The 22770-nt window shown below is 41.9% G+C and overlaps 1 protein-coding gene across 4 annotated transcripts in view; it reads right to left on the reverse strand.

Moving 5' to 3' along the window:
* Positions 1 to 22770, reverse strand: part of CDK18 (cyclin dependent kinase 18) — a 221070-nt gene that overhangs the window by 64686 nt on the left and 133614 nt on the right. For all 4 annotated transcript variants that reach the window (XM_073666970.1, XM_073666972.1, XM_073666973.1 and 1 more), the window contains one exon: positions 10438 to 10571. In XM_073666970.1, coding sequence (XP_073523071.1) covers positions 10438 to 10571 — 134 coding nt within the window. The remainder of the gene's footprint in view (positions 1 to 10437; positions 10572 to 22770) is intronic.

A 22770-nucleotide genomic window follows, 5' to 3' on the forward strand; every position in this document is an offset into this window, starting at 1 on the left:
AAAGTAAAATAATAAAGCAACCTCATCCTTACCTTTCCATGGCTCCCACGACAGCTTCAGCTCTGCTACATCGAGATGACAGGCTGGACCGCAGCAGAACGCTGCCATCCATCCTGTCATCCCGCAGACACTGAGAAGCACAGGCATGCTTGTGCTCCTCAATGTCTGGCTGTGACGGCATAAAGATGAGCCGAGGTCATGTCCAATGAACTCAGCTCACGTCATGTACGTCACTGACAGCGTGGGAAAATTCTCCTGCACTCAGCACTTCAGCGTGAGAATTTTCCCACACTGTCAGTGACGTGCATGAGGTGAGCTGAGTTCATTGGACATGACCTCACCTCATGTATGTCACTGACAGCGTGGGAGAATTCTCACGCTGAAGCGCTGAGTGCAGGAGAACTTTCCCACGCTGTCAGTGACGTGCATGAGGTGAGCTGAGTTCATTGGACATGAACTCGGCTCATCTGGATGACGTCACAGAGAGACACTGAGGAGCGCAAGCATGCCTGCGCTTCTCAGTGTCCGCGGGATGACAGGCTGGATGGCAGCTTTCTGCTGCGGTCCAGCCTGTCATCTCGATGTAGCAGAGCTGGAGCTGTCCTGGGAACCATCGAAAGGTAAGGATGAGGTTGCTTTATTATTTTTCTTTTATTGCAGGAGATCGTTGGCTTCAGCTGGAATGGGCGTGATGGTAAGTATGGTTTAATTTAGAACAATAAAGAATTGTGTCTTTATTTCAATTAAAGGACTTTACTCTGGGTGTTTGTGTTTTCTTTTAACTTTGACTATGGGGTTAGTAATGGGGGTGTCTTATAGACGCCTCTCCATTACTAACCTGGGCTTGATGTCAGCTGGCATTATAAGCTGACATCAACCCCAACCCTATTACCCCCTGCCACCGCACCAGGGCAGCGTGGAAGAGCGAGGCTAAGTGCCAGAATTGGCGCATCCTATGGATGCGCCATTTCTGGGGCGGCTGACGGCTGGTGTTTCTAGCCTGGGAGGGGGCCAATATTCATGGCACCCTTCCTGGGCTATTAATATCAGCCCCCAGCTGTCTGCCTAGCCTGTGCTAGCTATTAAATTAGGGGGGACCCCACGTTATTTTTTGGGGGGGGTTCCCCCATTTTAATAGCTAGTAAAGGCTAGGTATTCAGCTGGGGGCTGATATTAGTAGCCTGGGAAGCTCCGTGGGTATTACCCCCTTCCCAGGCTTCAAACATTTGCCCCAGCTGTCTGCTTAACCTCCGCTAGAGCCTAAAATTAAGGGGAACCCCACGCCAATTTTTTTTTAAATAAATCCTTTATTTTAACACTAAATGACAAGTACAGTAATCAACACTGTCACTGTACTTCATATATATGTGACTGACATGTTTCTATCTATCTAATCTATGTGTGATTCTCTATTCTTTCTGTTCTAAATTGTCGGGTACAGATGCTGAATTGCCGGCCGGCTTTCTTAAAGAGACGGTGCATGAAAACACTATTATTTTTTTAAATAAATCCTTTACACTAAATGACAAGTACAGTAAGCAACACTGTCACTGTACTTCATATATATGTGACTGACATGTTTCTATCTATCTAATCTATGTGTGAAGCTCTATTCTTTCTGTTATAAATTGTCGGGTACCGCTGCTGAATTGCCGGCCGGCTTTTTTAAAGAGACGGTGCACGAAAACACTAATATTTTTTTTAATAAATCCTTTACACTAAATGACAAGTACAGTAAGCAACACTGTCACTGTACTTCATATATATGTGACTGACATGTTTCTATCTATCTAATCTATGTGTGATGCTCTATTCTTTCTGTTGTAAATTGTCGGGTACCGGTGTATGCCGCTGATGAATTGCCGGCTTTTCATGTCATTCTACATTATTCTTAGTTGTTTTACTTCATGTAGAATTAACCTACAAGGAAAGAAAGGGTTTATTTTCATTCCGATATTTGTGTCCCATTGACTTGCATTGGTTTCCGGTATCGGAATCGGCGATATCCGATACTTTTTGGGTATCGGCCCGATCCAATCCGATACGATATTTCCTGATATCGGAAGGTATCGCTCAACACTACTTATAATCATTACAATGTGTTTTATAATGTAATGTAGTCATCGGATTCTTTCCTCCAAAAGCATTATCATTAACACACCTTCCATGGTGCCCATAGGTTGTCACTGAGTTTGGCGTTTTTCCTTTTTAAATAAATTTTTTCCTCCATTCGTACCACATAATCCACCTGCCTTATGTATTCCTGTCTAGAGAGAGGCTCCGTTCGCACCCAATACCTCGCTATTACCTTCCTAGCTGCATATAAAAGTCTGGCAATTGCCAGTTTTGTGTCATCATTCCCCACAAGTTCTTCCACATATCCTAGCAAGCAAACTACCGGATCCCTAGGAATTATACAGTGATATCGTCCTTCAATTAGGCCAGCCACTTCAGACCAATAGCTTGCAAGCTTTGGGCAACTCCACAGAACATGTAATACAGTGCCTACAAGTAGTATTCAACCCCCTGCAGATTTAGCTGGTTGACACATGCAGAATTAACTTGGCATTGTGACATTTGTACTGTAGATCAGCCTGGAAGTGGGAAATGCACTGCAGCAAATTTTTTTTTTTTTTTTTTTTTTTTTAAAACGTAAAAAGTTAATTCAGAGTGTCATTTATTATTCAACCCCTCAAACCACAAGAATTCTGTTTGGTCCCCCTAAAGTATTAAGAAGTAGTTCAGGCACCAAGAATAATGAGCTTCACATGTGTGGATTAAAGATCTCTTTTGCCAGCCTTTTCTGACTATTTAAGACCCTCCCCAAACTTGTGAACAGCACTCAGACATGGTCAACATGGGAAAGACAAAGGAGCATTCCAAGGCCATCAGAGACAAGATCGTGGAGGGTCACAAGGCTGGCAAGGGGTACAAAACCCTTTCCAAGGAGTTGGGCCTACCTGTCTCCACTGTTGGGAGCATAATCCGTAAGTGGAAGGCTTATGGAACTACTGTTAGCCTTCCACGGCCAGGACAGCCTTTGAAAGTGTCCTCCCGTGCCGAGGCCAGGCTTGTCCGAAGAGTCAAGGCTAACCCAAGGACAACAAGGAAGGAGCTCCGGGAAGATCTCATGGCAGTGGGGACATTGGTTTCAGTCAATACCATAAGTAACGTACTCCACCGCAATGGTCTCCGTTCCAGACGATCCCGTAAGGTACCTTTACTTTCAAAGCGTCATGTCAAGGCTCGTCTACAGTTTGCTCATGATCACTTGGAGGACTCTGAGACAGACTGGTTCAAGGTTCTATGGTCTGATGAGACCAAGATCGAGATCTTTGGTGCCAACCACACACGTGACGTTTGGAGACTGGATGGCACTGCATACGACCCCAAGAATACCATCCCTACAGTCAAGCATGGTGGTGGCAGCATCATGCTGTGGGGCTGTTTCTCTGCCAAGGGGCCTGGCCATCTGGTCCGCATCCATGGGAAGATGGATAGCACGGCCTTCCTGGAGATTTTGGCCAAGAACCTCCGCTCCTCCATCAAGGATCTTAAGATGGGTCGTAATTTCATCTTCCAACAAGACAACGACCCAAAGCACACAGCCAAGAAAACCAAGGCCTGGTTCAATAGGGAAAAAGTCAAGGTGTTGGAGTGGCCTAGTCAGTCTCCTGACCTTAACCCAATTGAAAACTTGTGGAAGGAGCTCAAGAATAAAGTCCACATGAGACACCCAAAGAACCTAGATAACTTGGAGAAGATCTGCATGGAGGAGTGGGCCAAGATAACTCCACAGACCTGTGCCGGCCTGATCAGGTCTTATAAAAGACGATTATTAGCTGTAATTGCAAACAAGGGTTATTCCACAAAATATTAAACATAGGGGTTGTATAATAATTGACCCACACTTTTATGTTTAAAATTTAATAAAATTCAACTGAGCAACATAACTTTTTGGTTTGTAACATTTATGCTTCTGTTCATAAAACCTACTCTCGTTTGCAGTTTGAAGGCTCTAACTTATTTGCATCTTATCAAACCAGCTAAATCTGCAGGGGGTTGAATACTACTTGTAGGCACTGTATATCAGCACTTTCTGACCCACATCTCGGGCAATTCGAATTCTCCCGTACCCCTATCCTTAACAAAAAATCGGGTGATCTATATGCTCTATGTACAAGAAGTAACTGGGACATTCTGGCAGGTTCATTTAGAGACAATTTAGGAATATATTTCAAAATGGATTCCCACCTGTCATCTTCAATGGTACCAACGTCTGCTTCCCACCTCTCCCTCGCCAAAACAGGATATTTCAATAGAAAGGTGTGAAGCAGATCAGCATACACCCTAGATATGACGCCTGCTGTACAAAATACAAATATAGTCAATAACAATATCCTTTTGAACAGACAGGTTCTTGATTTTCCTTTACTTAATAAACGCATGTTTAACCTGTGTATACTGATAGCTGTGTCTGTCTAATAAATGAAATTCCTCTTTTAGCATCTCTAAGGTTTTGATGTTTTGGTTATCCATCAGTTGGTAAATGTACTGTATACCCCTTACCACCCATCCTCTGAGCTCTCCTATCTTATAAAATTCACCTAAATTTTCGTTATCCCAAATAGGAGTATACATAGACATTCCCACTATACCTCTAATCCTCTTCACCCTCATCCATAGTTTATGGACTAAGCCACATGTCGGGTATGACCTGCCTTTCTTCCCAAAAAGTCCCGATTCTAGGCCCACCACCAATGGACCCTTTTTAAGATGTGCTTCCAAAACCGCCTGGATAGTCCCCTTCAGTGCCCACCCTCTAATATGCTGGGACTGTGCTGCCAAAAAGTATATCCTCGGGTTTGGTAAGGCGAGGACCCCCTCTTCTTTCGGCCTCTGGAGAGTCTCCAGCTTAATCCTGGTTTTCCTCCACCCCAAACCAAAACCCTAAATATTGAATTAATACGCTGGAACACCGACTGAGGGATCCACACAGGGGAGTTATGTAAAACATATAGCAATTTGGGCATCAGCACCATTTTAAGAAGATTGGTGCGTCCCACCACCGAGAGGCGCATTTTGCTCCACGTAGATGCTTTATCTTTTAATTTCCCAATTATCGGGTATACATTCAACTGAAGGTACTCCTTTACTGGTAATGTTATTGTAATTCCAAGATATTTAAACTCTCGTACTAATTTAAGTTGTGCACGTTCCACCTGTTCAACATCTAAGCCATCCAGGGTATCTATTTCCATAATATGAGATTTATCCCAATTAATTTGTAACCCAGATAACAGGCCAAATCTATTGATGACAGCTATTGCACCATGTAATGACGCTTGAGGGTCCTGTAAGAATAATAAAATATCATCTGCGTACAATGCTATCTTCTCCTCAACCATTCCATACCGAAATCCCTTTACCACGTCTGACTGTCTCATTACAGAAGCCAGCGGCTCTATGGCCAGGGCAAATAACAGCGGGGAGAGGGGGCAGCCCTGTCTGGTCCCTCTTGTCATATCAAATTTATCTGACCGTTCCCCATTTACTCTTATTCTAGCTACAGGGCGCGTATACAATAACTTTACCAAGGCCACAAAAACCGGACCAAATCCCATCAGTTGGAGAACTCGCCAGAGATAGCTCCACTCCACACTATCAAAGGCTTTTCGTGTGTCCAGTGAGACTACAATTCTATGCCCAGCATTGTCAGTGGCCAACTGCTTGTTAAAAAATAATCGCCTCAAGTTAATAGCCGTTGATCTATCCGGCATAAAACTTGACTGATCTGAGTGTATAATACTAAAAACTACATGGCTTAATCGGTTAGACAATACTTTAGCTAAGATTTTAATATCAGCCGGTAGTAGAGATATGGGTCTATACGAATCTGGCTGTGTCCGATCCTTATCCGCCTTGGGCAAAACCACTACTGTAGCCTCCCGCATTGACTCCGGTAATTCTCCCACCTCCAAGGCCTCCAGAAACACATCCTTCAATTTTGGCAATAGTATATCTCTAAGATGTTTAGAAAATTCTGTTGGTAGGCCATCTGCTCCTGGGGCTTTATTATTTGCCATTGAAGCCAGAGCTTCCTCCATCTCCTCCGCCGTCAGGGGGCCTTCCAAGCTATCCCTAGCCTCCTCACTAAGTCTAGATATCTGGGTTCCCCTCAAGAATTGGTCTATGTCATCTCCCGTGTTACTTAACTTAGAATGATATAGATCACCATAGAAGTCCCTAAACACTTTCAAGATATCTCGCGTTTCAGTAACTAAGGTGCCTGTTGGATCCAGGAGACCGTATATATATCCCAGTTCTCTCTGCGCTGCCGCTATAATAGACAACAGGTGGCCAACTTTTTCACCTTCTTCATAAAAGGCAATTTTTTGAAATTCCCTCTTTTTTTCCCCATTGGCTAGAAATATTTTATCCACACCTTTTTGAGCTTCTCTCATGGTCTGTTGCGCCTCTACGGTGGGGTTAAGCACCAATTCCTCCTCTGCTCTCTTCAGCATGGCCAATGCCTCTCTTTCCTCCATTCTGTTCTGATTTTTAACTCTGGAAATATCTCGGATCAGCAAACCCCTAACATAAGCCTTCATTGTGTCCCACACAGTTCCTATGGCTGTACTTCCCACGTTATTCTGGAAGAACTCCTCCACTTCTCCTGCTATTTTCTGAATATCCACCGTTTCTAACCATACTGGGTGAACCTTCCATTCTTTCCGTCCACAGCCCCCACATATACCGGACCTCAGCTCCACCAAGGGACAATGATCAGAGAGTATCCTAGGTAGATATTCAATATGCATAACGTTTTGGTCAATCATCCCATTTCCAAGGGCTAGGTCTATTCTAGACATAGAGCCGTGTGTCGAAGAGTAGCACGAGTATGTCCTCACTCCCACATGTCTCACTCTCCACAAATCTATCAGGCCCACCTCTGATACATACTTAGCAAAGGGTGTCTCCTCCTCTCCGTCATTTCTTCCCGAATGCCTATTAGTTTTGTCCCAAATTTTATTCATTATATTGTTGACATCCCCAATCAGCAACACAGTAATCCCTACCCAATGCCTCGTGAGCTCTATAATCTCCTGCAGCTTCGTCCCAGTGTATGGCGGTGGAAAATATACTGCCACCACACAATATAATTTGCCATAAAGTCTGCAAACTAGAAAAACGTATTGCCCATCTTTATCTATTTTAATCTCAACCTCCTCGAACGGAGTTCCCACATGCACCAGGATAGAAACCCCCCTTGCATATGCAGAATAGGTAGAATGGTATGCTCTTTGGACCCACTTCCTCGCTAAAAAAACAATTTTGTCCCTTGTCAGGTGTGTTTCCATAAGACAGATAATGGAGGGCCCTCGAGCTAAAATATTCTGCAGAATAGTGGCCCGTCTCTTACGGTCCGCCAAACCACGTATGTTCCAGCTTAATACCTTAACCATACCCACCATTGTTTATCAGAATCAATATCTGTGTATATAACCACATCATACAGTGCCCCCCATGCCGTCCGCCCCCCCATCTCCCTCCCCCACCCATACCCAAAACTAAGATAACTTCTACCCTTCTCTGTCACCCCCAATCCTCCTCCCAATTTGTCGTTCCGTTCTCTCTCTCTATCCGAGAGTGGGTGAATGAAACCGGCCTACTCCACCAGATAATCCCTCCCGCCTAAACTTCAAATAGACAAGAACCGAATGTCTTCCCCAAGGTCTCTCCCGCCTTATGAAAAAGGTATTAGATAACAAGTATATAAACTGTATGCATCGCCAGCACACCGCCTTCGTCCAGAATCAAACTTGTATCCTGCAACAAGTAGTTAAATGCAGTTGAAAAAGGACAGCAAATGATAAGTATAGACACAAGCACAAAACATATATTCTGCCTCTCTTCAGCTGTCTTTGTATTCCCGCACTCTTCTAGAGTTCTTTTTAATCCATTCCAGAGCTTCTTCTGGAGATTGCAAAAAGTGAATTCTACCCAGAGCAACCAGTCTCAGCTTGGCCGGATACATCATAGAATACGCAAGTCCCATGTCTCTCAATTTTTTCTATACATCTATGTAACTCATGTGTAATTTTTGCACCGTGGGTGAATAGTCTGAATAAAACGAGATATCGTGACCATCTATTGTTAACTCCTTAGTCTTTCTCGCCATACGCAGGATAGTGACTCTGTCTCTATAATTTAAGATCCTAGCCAACATGGCTCGGGGGGCTGCTCCTGGAGGCTGGGGTCTCAGTGGGACTCTATGAGCTCGCTCTACAACAAAGACTTTTGATAGTTTATCAGCTCCAAATTTTTCCAGCAGCCAATTCTCAATAAATTCTGTAGGGTTTGATCCTTCTGCTTTTTCCGGGACCCCCACTATCCTGACATTATTACATCTTAACCTGTTTTCCAAGTCGTCGTTTTTAGCAATAACATCATTTAACAGCTTGTCCTGCTTTTTTTGAGCAGCTTGTACAGATATTATGGTGTCCTCCGCCGTGCTCACTCTTTCCTCTACCTCTCCTGTGCGGATATCGGCTTTCTGCAGCTTTAATATTAGTAATTTCTGCTTGCACACCAGTAACCTGCTTTGACAGCTTAGTAAGCGCTTGTTTGCAATACGACACCACAGTAAACACATCTTTCAAAGTGGGTTCTCCCACATCAGGATCAACAGCAGACTCCACATTTTTGTCCTGCTCATCTTCTCCAGAGCCATCAGCCTCACCGTCCACTGTATCTATTGCACTCTCCTGATCCTCCATGTCATTTTCTGCCCCAGCCTCCCCCTCTGAGAGTCCAGCTTTATTATTACTTGCTTCCACCCTCGCAAACCTCTCCAGGCGTGCAGCAGCCTACATCCTCCTGGAGCACGCTGTGTTTTCTCTGGATGACTCCTTCTGAGCTACGGCGCCATCTTGGCCCCTACCTCCTCTTCCAGGGCCGGGATCTCGCTGCCTGGTGCGGGTCATTACGGCAGTCCTGCTTGTCAGGAACACTCCCCGGGGCGACAGGAGACCTTCCCCCACGATCCAGCGGTACTTCAAAGGCTTTGCGGCGTCCTGGCTCAGCGCACACAGCTACGGTCGGCGGGAGAGTTCCAGACCGCGTCCTATCACATCGCTGGCTAGGCCACGCCCCTAACTCCGATACTTAGGTGGTCCCTGCCCTTTAATGTTTACGTGAAGTGCATTAACATGGACACGGCAGCAAAGTGCCAAGACTGGCAAAGACTACCAGAGCATTGGCGCTGGAGCTGCAGGGAAGTAGAGAGGTGAGTAATGGTAATTTTTTTTAATTTATTATATTTCCTACAGCTTTTGTCTGCGTGACAGCGTGGCAAATCAGGTATGTTCGTGGGCGGAGCCGATTTTTTGGCGCGAACAAGCCGGAACCCCGAACACGAACCCGAATTTGAAATGCCAAACAAATTCGCTCAACACTACTAGTAGGTACCCAGGATTGTGAATCCCATCGCTCCCATCTCAAGTATCCCAGGGAACCCAGTGACTCTTAAAAGATTATGATTTCTTAAGCGTCCATACACACCGGAGGAAAGTCGTTTTCAACAGGTCTAGACAACTATTTCATGCATATTTCACATATAAATGCAGAGTAGTATTGAGTAGTACAATGTGAATATTAGGCAGATGTAAAAGGAAAAAAATGACTGGGCATGTTGGATTTCAACATGCCCAACCAGAGGAGTCAGAGAGTGGTTTATACCCACTTCCTATCTGAAACAGGTGGAAAGCGTAAGGACAACCTTTGCATCTTGGTATCAGACAATGTCAATTTTAGAGGTGATGCTGTCACTGGGTACTGTGAACTCTAGTCTTTCCTAATTATTGCATGTGAAGCTGAATAAGGTAAGTCGAATGCAATAAATATCAGAAAAGGAAAAAATCTGAGTAGTCAGTTACAAGTTTCTCACTTACTAAGCTCATGTTTATTGTACTTGCTTGTTATTATTGTATATTTGTGGTATGTATTTAAATCTTCACAGGAAGAAGCCTAAAGCAAGGCGAAACCCTGGTTTAGGCAGGAATCAGCATACTATGAGGTTTAATACAATCAAAAGTGCTTTTGTTTTAATTTTTGAAAGTATATGGAATAAAGAATTTTCTCACTCTATTATCTCCAGGATACTACTGAATTGATCTGGACCTGTAGGAGTCAAACAAAAAGGAAGTGTAATTGTGCAAAGGTATATAAGTCCAAAATGGGATATCGTATTTTCTCCTGTACCTCAATGGTGGCGAGTGACCTTTGCAGAGATTGTAAAAGTTCTCAAATTCAATGTGCAGCCGGGCATATATTTATATACTATATCCACAAATTTTCCCTCTTATTTCCAGATCATTAAAAAAAAAATAGCAATTGCTATTTAAAACTGATAAAATCTTAGACCTCTGCACTCACATCCATGGACATACGCCGGGACCCTGGATTCCGGTAACGCATCTCATTGGGAGACAGGCCTTCTCCATCTGATGGGGATAGAGCAGGATTTCCAGGACTCAGATGGGAAAATTGTAGGTGAGAGTGTCCAAGACCTTGAGAGAAGGTGAAAAAGAAAGAAGATTTGTCATGTGGGATAGATCACTAGCTATGTTTAGATAGATGGAAATAGAGAGAAATTCATCCAGATAAACTTTTTCATTATTCAGTACAATGTAAGAATCAAAACTACAGCTTCATGCTAAAAACACACCGGGGACATGACGATACCAATGGTCCGAACTGTCAATCAAGTGGAAGAGCATTGCTCCCCGACAAGAAGGGGTTGAAAAACTCTTCCTACCGACTCAATATAAATTATTTGAAAATCGTCCGAATCCACTAATTTCAGTGTGACCAGCCAACTCTCCTACAAAACAAATGATGTCGGGATAGAAAAGGAAAGGACCGTTGGACTTTTAATGGCTACTCCCTTTGTTTCCATTGTAAATCCATGGCTTCTGGCAGTGGCTTTGTACTTGCTCACCATTGAAAACATGACTGCCGAGCACCCATGTGCTGTCTGACAAATGAACATAGTATATAGACAGCAATGCTAGCACTTTGTTTTTTGAGTCCAACAATAGCTTCAACAACTAATTGTTTACTGCCTAATATATCCTACCCTCTGATAGGTGCAACTGTAATGACAAAATCAATGTTACTTACTCTACCAGTCAGTGAATTTATTAAAGTTGATCTGCGTATGTTTTGATCATATGCACCAATGCCCTTTCTATACATACAATGATGTTTTGTAGGCAACTAACAACAAAGATTGTTAGTTTTGGTGGATGTGCAGAACGTCTGATTGGCTCATATTACGAGAGAGGTTCATAAAGGGGTAATAGGTCAGGGAGAAAAGGTGAGCCCCCCTTTTCCACTGTTGCCTCAAGCTTGGACCATCACTGTTGTCATCCCTGATGTTGGACCCACTGGAAAAGCTGGTGCTGAAAGGCGTGGGGCGCCAGGGATCCTTGTGGCTGCGGGACATGCTGACCCTGTACCAGGGCCGGGACAAGGCATTTTGGCGCCCTAAGCAGATGAAGCCACCCTCTTTCCCCCCCGATGAACCCTCATCCCCAAAGTAAAGGAATTGGTCGGAGACTAAATTAAAAGGAGCCCTAACGGACCCCACTCTCCCTCCGATGGGCCAGGTAACAAGCTCTGACAACCACTTCCACTAGAACTGTTACCTTTTTCACTAAATAATACCATCAAAAATAATGTACTTTAGGGGTGAGGCTCAACAGAGAGTGTGTTTTCAAAGTTAGATATAGAATCACTGTTTGGGAACCATTTACACAATACCAGGGACAAATAGTGATATTCATCCTTGACATCCTATATTTAAATGTCTAGCTCAAGGACGGTCTTGGAAACTAATCTAGCTTGATTATAATGGTTTCAATTAAGGTGTCCAGCATTTGGCGGATACCCTAATGGAAACTAAATAGACCCATTATAGAAAAAAGGATACTTATGATGGTTTTTACATCTGTCATGCGACAAATACAATTTGCAACAAAATTAATTTTGGTTCTGTATTCCTGTAGTGATGGTGGTTCTGGTGCCATATTCCTGTACTGATGGTGATTCTGGGGCCGTGGATCATATACTGATGGTTGCTCTTGTGTTGTCTTCCTGTTTTGATGGTGGTTCTGGTGATGTATTCATTTAGTAATGGTTGTTCTGGTGTGGTATTCATATATTACTCATATATTACTCATGGCTCTCGTAATGTATTCATGTAGTGATGATGGTTCTGGTGCTGTATTCATCACCAGAACCATCATCAGTACATGAATATGAAACCAAAATCATCATCAGTACATAAATAGAACATCAGAGCCATCAATTGTACATAAATACAGTACCAGAACTATAATCAGTAAATAAATAGGTCACTAGAATTACTATCAATACATGAATACGGCACCAGAACCACGAACAGTATATGAATACATCACCAGAACCACCATCAGTACATTATTGAGTCATCAGAACCTCAAACAGTACATGAATACATCATGAGAACCACCATCAGTAAATAAATACATCACCAGTACATGTATATGTCATCAGAACCACCATCACTACATGCATACATCAACAAGCTTAGTACAGCAATCAATTGTAATGTCAAGTCAGGACCATATACATTTGTATCTGATGAATGACAACCCCCAGTATCTACTTAAAGGGAACCTGTCACATCCATTTTCGATATTAAATTGACCCCAATGTCTTGTTAGTGAAGCAATGTGCATCACTAACATGGTCTCCTCAAGCAAAACTTTCCACTATTTATCTAAAAAAAAAACACTTTTTATCCATAAGTGATTGAATCATATACCTGCTCTTTCAGTCATAGTGGTGACACTATCTATCCTTCTAGTCACGGTCCTCTTCAAATTATTCACGCCCATCGCAGCCTGATAGTTTGCGTGAACTGCCCCATAAATCCCGCACTTGCGTATTGACTATTAGATGTCCGCGCATGCACACTGAATCCGGGTGTATGCCCCCAGCTTAATTTCATATCAGTAGACCACATGCTCCTTTATGTCTTGATTATCTATTTTCAGTTCCTCCTATTCCGCATATATGGATCCTCAGGCAATTGTTCATATTTTCTGCTAGGAAAAGAGTGGAGGTTCGGCTGATGGGTTTAAATTGGGGCCTACAAAATGCAGAGGTACACTGGTTAGGTTCCAGAGGTTTGCGGTGGGCTCAGGTTTTTACTCAGATGGCGGCAATCATTAAAGTGCAAGGGTAACCCATATTTTTCGTTATACATGCGAGGGCAATGAAATGGGCAAGATTAAGATGGCAAATCTCATTAGTTTTATTAAGTCGGATTTGGCTCGGTGCAGGAGTTTGCTTCCTCAGAAATTTATTTTAGTTTGGTCAGAGGGCATGCCTAGGAAAAATTGGAAGAGGGCCCGGAATTTAGCGCCTTGGAGAGGGCTCGCAGGCTGCTGAATATACAAGTATGGCCACGGACCCACTATCAGTATTTGGTCAGTATTCAGTCAGTATTTTTTCTCAGGAGTGGGAGCCAAATCCAGGTGAGGAACAAACAGGAAAAAAAGGTACTGTATAATAGAAACAAGTCACCAATTCTGCATTTATCACCCACTCCTGGTTTTGGCTCCCACTCCTGAGAAAAAATACTGACCGAATACTGATATTGGGGCTGTGGCCTTTCTCGCTTCATCAGCTCTAATGGAGGGGTGATAGTGAGTCATTGCATGCTGGAAGGTAACAACCAAGATATGTTATTGGCAGACGGTAACAATATTTTTATATCTGGCTTACAGGATGGTATCGAAGATGCGTTGGTATTGTTGGGTGGCGATGGTTAAAGGGTCGAATAGGTAGTCCGACCTCCTTCCTTTGCGGGTTTGGCCCTGATGTTTCCACATTCTCACTGCCTTGTGCAGTGACTTGGCATGGTTTAATGTTTGGCTGATTTAGGGGTAAAAAGGATTGTCTTAATATAATTAATAAAGCTGAGGCCATTCGTTCACCCAACACTGGCTTTTGTGTATTATTTAATAGTTATAAGATTTGGGCTTTACAAAGATCAGCAAGTAGCCAAGTAAATGATAAATCACTGGAATCAAAGTCTCTGCCACTACATCATGCTACTCTCAGATGATGTAGCAAAAACCTGGTAAAATATTCCCTTTAAATAAAAGATCTCTGTGGGTGAAAAATATTTAATTGAACAAAAAATAATTTGTCCAATTATCTTCTGAGAAAAATGAAACAATTCATTTCAGACCATAAAAAGTTGTGATAAGTCAACTAACATAAACAGTTTTTCCTGACTAGCGATTATTTTGGTTGATATAGTTTATTTTCCTCAACTAAAATTCTATTTTTAATGAGCATCGAAACTGTGGTATCAGGGTATGTTCACAAGCCTGGCAAAAATCAAAGAAGAATGATACTCACTCTCAGGATGCCTGCAGGATAAAATAGTGTCCAAACAGTGACATCAACATTGTGCAGCGTTCATGATATAAAGTGATCGCCAATAAAAAATGGTGGTGAAGTATGGAGTGGTGAGCATCAATGCAATCAGCACTGTGAAGGGACCTATTAACCTAAGGGGATGTACTATGACATCTGAATCTAGTGATATGTCTATTTGATTCTTTTTTTTATAAACTGTAATTTTTATTACATTTTGTATGAAGTTAACAGACATAACATTTTGATAATACACAAATAAAAGACTAATTGATTTTTTTCATATTTTTTACATTGTATTATTTTGCTCAAGAAAATCAGTTTTTATTTGTGTCATGTTCTGAAAGCAGTAAGTTTTAAAAAAAAATTCAGTTCCAGAGTTATGTGAGGGTTTGTTTTTTTTGCAAGCTGTAGTGTTTCTTGTTACCATTTTTGAATACATAAAACATTTGGATAACTTTTCATTTCGCTTTTTGGGATGAACAAAAATGGCAATTTTGACATTTTTTTTTTAGATTTTCTTGCGGCTTCCAAGCTGCGTGATAAATATTGATTTAGTGTTATAATACATGTCATTGCGGATGTTGTTATATCAAGTATGTGACATTTTTTCAAAATATTTTTTTTCCATATTAAAACTAAGTGACGTGCTCATGATGGATATACCGGTTATTCGGAATTATGGGGTTAAATGAGGCTTAGCCTGGTCAATGTTGCTAAGACTCAATAATATTTATGTCGTACCCCGTATAGGCTGAACTGAGGTGTATAGTTGAAAGCAGAAATCACCAAAAAAACACACTACACAGCCCAAACAAATTATTAAATATAGATATACAGGGACAAAATGTTCTATGGGCAGAATTCCTTAATGGCATATTATTTATAGATGATTTTGAAAGCAGACAGTGAAAGCAGGTTTTTCAACCACCTATTCCAGGTACCGATGCAATCAAAATTATTTATTTCCCATTGAAAATAAGGTTTATTGGCAACATTTACAAACTTTCTGCTGTTTGCAATAAATGTATCAAACAAGAACAATTTTAATAGCTCAACTCAACTAATAAAAGTGGTTTCTCCAACCTAAAGACAAAATGCCACTTTTACTATTGCAATCTTAGAATTATTCAACCCCCTGAACGTAATATTTCAAAAGAGCATACATTTACAAATAAGATGTTGTCTCAAGCACACCTAATTAATCAACGGCTTCATTCATTGCATTAGGAGTGCTTGAGTTAAAACATATCAAATACTTAAACTGGCTATGGTTTATTGAATTTGACGTTTGATTATATATTAGAAAAATAGGGGCATTTATAATGCACAGTTATGGGGGACCATAATCGGACAGAGTACATAGGCTGCTAATTACTAAGAGCAAAACACTTGTTTCTTGGGTGAAATGATTTTTAGGGTTGGCTAAAATTGATTGTTCTCGGCAGCACATTGTTTTGTGTAAACAGGACATGTGCTTCCAAGAACCACAGTTTATGCACTGATATACTGCTGATCATTCTGTGAGTAGCAGGAGTATGGTTGGTCGGTGTAAACAGGTTGTCTAAAGTAGAGGCACCACAAGTCAAGGGAGTGGTTCAGAGTTTAGAGAAGAGATCACTGCCTTGAACAAACAAGGAAAAGGATACAAAAAGATAGCAAAGGCATTGAATGTTCCTACAAATACAGTTGGAAGAATAGTTTGCAAGTTCAAATTTAAAGGAACAGTGACTATAGAACCTGTGTAAGTCAGAAAGAGGAAGCTATGACCGGTGGCCACCAGCCAGCAATTAAGAGAAGTGATCATTACCTTGCACAAATAAGGAAAAGGATCTAAAAAGATATCAAAGGCTTTGAATGTTTCTAGAGATAAAGTTGGAAACATAGTTCACAAGTTCAATGTTAAAGGAACACTGACTACACCTGCCTGGAATTAGCAAAAAGAGGCAGCTATGACTGTCTGCCACCAGATTCCTGAGGAGAAAGGTGATTAAGAACTCTCAAGTGACTACAAAAGACCCTGCAGCAAGATTTGGTGGCAGAAGGGACTAAGGTTTCAGTTTGCACAGCAAAGAACATGCTAAATGCTGAAAGTCTCCATTGCCAAACTCCAACATATATTCCTCTACTGACCTAAAAATACAAGAATAATCAACTCCAATAAGCCTATTGTTATGGAATCACCTAGTGAGGCCTTGGATGGTGACATGAGAGGTGCAAGTCTGGCACTGGAGTTGGGACAGGGTCGCTACCAGTAGAGTCCAGCAATGACAAAACAGGATGCTTTGTATAAAACTTCTTGAGTAAAGTTGGAGCAATAATAGTAAGAATAATAATGGAAATCTTTAATGTGGAGGGCTATTTGAAACGGAAAGTGACCAGATATATTTGCTCAATAATTTGGAATGGACCAATGAACCTTGTGGCCAGCTTCTTGCAGCAAGGTGTTTATCCTGGAAGATTACTTCTTATAACAAGGAGATATGTTGGAAACTGGTTGACGGTGTTATGACGGTGTTTATGAGCACTCTTTCTTGCTTTAGCTACGGCAACTGCCAAATTGCACAGCACCTCAGGCTAAGTGCCCACGATGCAGAAATGCTGCATATTTTTTCCGCTTCTCCGTGGCAGGATTTAACATGCATTTTTCCTGCCAGGTAGAAGCGTTTGTCATGTGTTATTGCATGCATTTCTGCATGCGGGTTATCAAGCGCTTTTCCAAGTGATTTTAGCATCACGTGGAAAAGTGCTTGACAACTTGGTCACACTATATAAATCCATACAACCGGCATGGATTTATATAGTGTGACCAAGTAATAGTTAAAAAAGAATAAAAATGGTAAAAAAAAATAAAAAATAAACATTATACTTATCTTCCGATGGCCCAAGGTGTTTTCTCCGCCACGGCCGGTCTCCCCGTGTCTTGCGGTGGTCTAAAAGGACCTGCGGTGACGTCATTTAGTCATGTGACCTGTCACATGACTAAATGACGTCACCGCACGTCCTTTTAGACCATCGCGAGCAGTAAAAGAGACCGGACGTAGATAACACCGGGGGCCATCGGAAGGTAAGTATAATCTTTATTTTTTATTTTAAATTCTTTTTTTAACAAGTTCTATGGTACCTGGGTCTGGATGAGAGTCTCCTCTTCTCCAGACCCGGGTACCATCCGCACATAGAATAGCATAATATCCGCTTGTGCAAATGTGCTCATACGGATATTATGCAATTCAATGCAAGTCAATGGCGGCAATTATGCTGCGTATCCGCAAAATTAATGGACATGCTGCGTATTTTTCCGCAATAATAATCCACAGCGGAAATTTCCGCAGCATGTGCACAGCACATGCGGATTATCATTGGGGACCATGGGGCACGTTTACCAAGCGTTTAAGCGTTTTCGCCGCGGAAATTCCACGGCAAAAACGCTTGAAAAACGCATAGTGGGCACGCAGCCTCAATCCAGATGTCATGAATGTCCTAAGAGACACTATTCAGGGCAAGAAGTTGACTCTTGAATGCAATTGGCAGAGGAAGACAAGACTCACAACTATGAACTGTTTTAAAGGGAGATTTCCCAGACTCAGAAACTGAATCATTGTGGACAAATTCAGCCCAAGGCAGGAATTTTGTTAATTATAATTTTATAGTTTTAACCCCTTTCCGACATGGTCAGTAATAGTACGCACCACGTCGGAAAGGCCGGTTCAGCAGGGGCTCCGAACGGGGCATATGTCAGCTGATTCCGGGAAGCGCGTCCTAGGCTCTGCCCATCGGTGACCCCGTCACATGATCGCGGGTCACCGATGGGTTGGCATGACAACGCGAGGTCTGCAGCAAGCAGACCCATGTGGTTGTCATGTCTCGATTGCTATGAGCCCCACCCAGTGGCCGGCGCTCATAGCAAGTGAGCATTTCTACTACATAAAGGCGATCTGCTCATCGCCTCTATGTAGCAGAGGCGATCGGACTGCTGCTGCTTCTACTCTCCTATGGAGACTATTGAAGCATGCAAAAAGTGTAAAAAAAAGTTTTAAAAAATATAAAAAAAATATAAAAAGTTTAAATCACCCCCTTTTGCCCCATTCAAAATAAAATGATAAAAAATAAACCCCACATATACATATTTGGTATTGCCACGTTCAGAATCGCCCGATCTATCAATATAAAAAAAGAATTAATCTGATCAGTAAACGGCGTAACGAGAAAAAAATTCCAAACGCCAGAATTTCGTTTTTTATGGTTACCGCAACATTTCAATAAAATGCAATAATGGGAGATCAAAACATCAGATCTACCCCAAAATGGTATCAATAAAAACGTCAGCCCCGCGCAAAAAATAAGCCCTCACCTGGCCTCAGATCCAGAAAAATGGAGACGCTACAGGTCTAGGAAAATGGCACCATTTTTTTTTTTTATTATTTCTATTTTTAGCAAATTTTGGAATTTTTTTTCACCATTTAAATAAAAAAGAACCTATACATGTTTGGTGTCTAAGATCTCTTAATGACCTGGGGAATAATAATGGCAGGTCAGTTTAAGCAATCATCAAAACAACCGTGGAATTGCATTTCTTTTGCAATTTCACCGCACTTGGAAGTTTTTTCCCGTTTTCCAGTACAAAATATGGTGAAATGGTGTTTAAAGGTACAACTCGTCCCGCAAAAAATAAGCCCTCACATGGCCATATTGAACAAAAAATAAAAAAGTTCTGGCTCTGGAAATAAGGGGAGCAAAAAACTAAAACGCAAAATCGGAAAATGCTCCGGTCATTAAGGGGTTAGGTTGAAAGACAAAAGTCCATCGAGTCCAACCTATAACTAACCTAACGTTTAGATCTAGAGGAAGAAAAAACCCTACAAGGCAAATGCTAAATGCCCAATATTAGTTGAGAAATGCCTTCCCAACTCTACATATTGCAATCAGACTATTTCCCTGGATCATTATCCACAGGATCTTGTAACGATAACCTTTAATACAATATTTTTCAAAAAAGACATCCAGGCCCTCCTTGAGTTTTTTTGTGAATCAACCATTTACAACATTGTGTGGAAGAGAGTTCCATAATCTCACTGCTCGCACATTTTTTCAGTTTTGTAATAGACCTTGTCGTTCCTGAGATATGAGCTTATAAACTTTCCGTTCAGCCAAATGACTTGTAACAGACTCTTCTCAGAGGGCGTGTACTTTTTCCACCTCTGTGATGCTGGCCAATCATAAAGCATGCAGCGTCACAGAGGTGAAACATACAAAATACACCCCCAGAGAGGTCAGACCATGGATTCTCAGTGTGAGTAATCCTCACTGCCAATACTTCGTGGTTCATGCAGTGTGCAGACAGGATGAGAGCAGTAGGAGCTGCAGACTGTTTTGGGAGCCATTTATGGGCAGTTCGTCTCTTTTTGGTGGCCAGGATCATTTGGCTCCACTCACCAAAAAGAGCTGGCTCCTTTGGATCTCAAACAGATCCCTATTAAATAAGTGTTTACTGCAGATAAGCACATAATTAATAAAAAAATCAGTGTTTTAGATGCCATAAGCTGGTGTTTGTATATGCATCATGCTTACAGCAGATCATAACAGCAAAAAGGTGCTTGTCATAAAAGGGTTGAATAATTCTGAAATTGCAGTAGTCAATAAAAGTGGAATTTAGTGATGAACCACTAGTTGTATTAGTTGGGGTGTTTAATTAGTTTAGTGCAAGCAGCAGAAAGTTTGATAATTTTGCTAAAAACATAATTTGCAATGGGAGTTAAATAATTTTGATTATTTCTGACCATGCATCTCCACCTCTAGAGGACACTATTTCACCATCTATTATGGATTTTAATAGGATGTTCTAAATAATAGTTTTAGAGTTTTTTTGCATGACTGATAGGCTATGTGCCCACGATTCAGAAATGCACAGGATTTTTTCCTGAGCGTTTCTGCATCTCCCTGGCAGAAAAAAACGCATGCGGATTGTACATGCGTTTTCCTGCCAGGGACATGCGGAAATGGAGCGTTATCACTGACATTTCCGCATGCGGATTGACAAGCGCTTTCCAAGCGGTTAGCATCACTTGGAAAGTGCTTGTGACAACTGGGTCACACTATATAAATCCATGCAAACAGCATGGATTTATATAGTGTGACCCGAGAGAGTGGTAAAAATAAAAAAATATAATGTATACTTACCCTCCGATGGCCCCCGGTATCCTGCTCACTCCGTTCTCCCTTGCCGGCATCGGTGGATTGAAAGACCTGCCGACGTCAGCGTCGCGTAACCCGTCACATGACTCTGACGTCAGCGCAGGTCCTTCAGTCCACAGCAAAGTGCTGGGAAGCAAGGAGGAGCGCACCGCGGGCCGCCAGAAAGTAAGTATACATTTATTTTTTATTTTATTCGTTTTTTACAGATTTTTTAATGGTATCTGGGTGTGGATGAGACTCTCCTCTCCTCTACACCCGGGTACCATCCGCACATTAGAACGCTTGGATTACGCATCTACATATACAATGATGTGTAATCCATGCGGTCTAATGCAAGTCAATGGTGGCGAAGACGCAGCACTTCCGCAAAATAATTGGTAGTGCTGCGTTTTTTTCCGCAATGATAATCCGCAGCGGAAATTTCCGCAGCATGTGCACAGCACATGCGGATTATCATTGGGCAACAATGTTGCCCTTCTACCATGCGTTTTTAATGCGCTTCTGCAGAGTTTCCGCAGCTGCAAAAACGCTGCAGAAGAGCATTAAAAACGCATCGTGGGCACACAGCCACAGACAGTTTTTTCAAGAAGAGAGTTCGCTGCTTAGGCTGTGTGCCCACGATGTGTTTTTCAAGCGTTTATGCTGCGGAATTTCCGCAGCATAAACGCTTCAAAAACGCTTGGTAATCCGCCCCCCATGGTCCCCAATGACAAGCCGCACTTTCAATGCCCATGCTGCGAATTTTTCCACAGCGTTTATGCTGCGCTCAAAAATCCGCAGCATGTCCATTAATTTTGCGGAAGCGCGGCGTAATCGCCGCCATTGACTTGCATTGAGATGCATATAATCCGTGTCAGTACATTTGTACTCACGGATTATATGTATTTCAATGTGAGGATGGTACCCAAGTCTGGAGGAGAGGAGACTCTCATCCAGACCTGGGTACCATAGAAACTGTAAAAAAAAAAGAATTTAAAATAAAAATAAAGTTTATACTCACTTTCCGATGTCCTCCCGGTGTTTTGTCTGCTCCGTCCAGTGTCTTGCAATATTCGCGTTGTTATGAAGGACCGGCCATGACGTCACTGAGTCATGTGACCCATCACATGGCTCAATGACGTCACCGCAGGTCCTTCACACCACCGCGAGAAGTGCAAGACACTGGACGGAGCGGACAAAACACCGGGAAGACACCGGAAGGTGAGTATAAACTTTATTTTTTTTATTTTTCACCATTCTTATTCTTTTTTTTAACTAACTTGGTCACACTACTATAAATCCATGCCTGTTGCATGGATTTATATAGTGTGAACAAGTTGTCAAGCACTTTTCCAAATGATGCTAAAATCGCTTGGAAAAGCGCTTGATAACCCGCATGCAGAAATGCATGTGAAGAACGCTTCACAAATGCTTCTACCTGGCGGAAAAACGCATGTAAAATCCGCATGTGTTTTTCCTGCCAGGGAGAAGCGTAAAAAATATGCAGCATTTCTGCATCGTGGGCACTTAGCCTTATTGTTCGCCAGGACTGGTCCTTGCATATATTGGAAGGTGAGCTGACTTTTTACCCCAGAACTTGTGAATACTTTCTTACATCTCACTGGTACAGCTTTATAGAAAATGACAATAATAACAAGATACTGAAAAGTGTCTATTTATATCTAATGAAGTGCTATGAACAGCACTAATTTGTTAATGTACTAAAATACACTGTGAACACAACAGTTTACTTAGTCACAAATATGTTGCAAATCACGTTATAATAAAAATAGTATAAAGCTAGCAGTAGCTGTCACAGAAACAGTCACATAAACTGTATATATAACTCGCTAGGACCTCCATTTACATAATACCTTATCAAATTACCCACAAACAGCCAGTATATAACACTGTAAGAGACATCTAAAATGGCCAGTGCCCATTGATGACTATTTCTACACTGGAACTTCAAAAGTTTTACCAAAACTCTACACAAAAACTATATTTACAACTGACATTTATATTTACACTACAGATGGTGAGAGCTTTGACTCAAAGATTGATAGTATACATCTGCCGTGACTTCCACCTGCCTTTTCACAT

This window comes from Phyllobates terribilis, unplaced genomic scaffold (assembly GCF_046119375.1).
Source record: "Phyllobates terribilis strain yellow unplaced genomic scaffold, ASM4611937v1 Scaffold_2__4_contigs__length_985480577, whole genome shotgun sequence".
Taxonomy (NCBI): Eukaryota; Metazoa; Chordata; class Amphibia; order Anura; family Dendrobatidae; genus Phyllobates; species Phyllobates terribilis.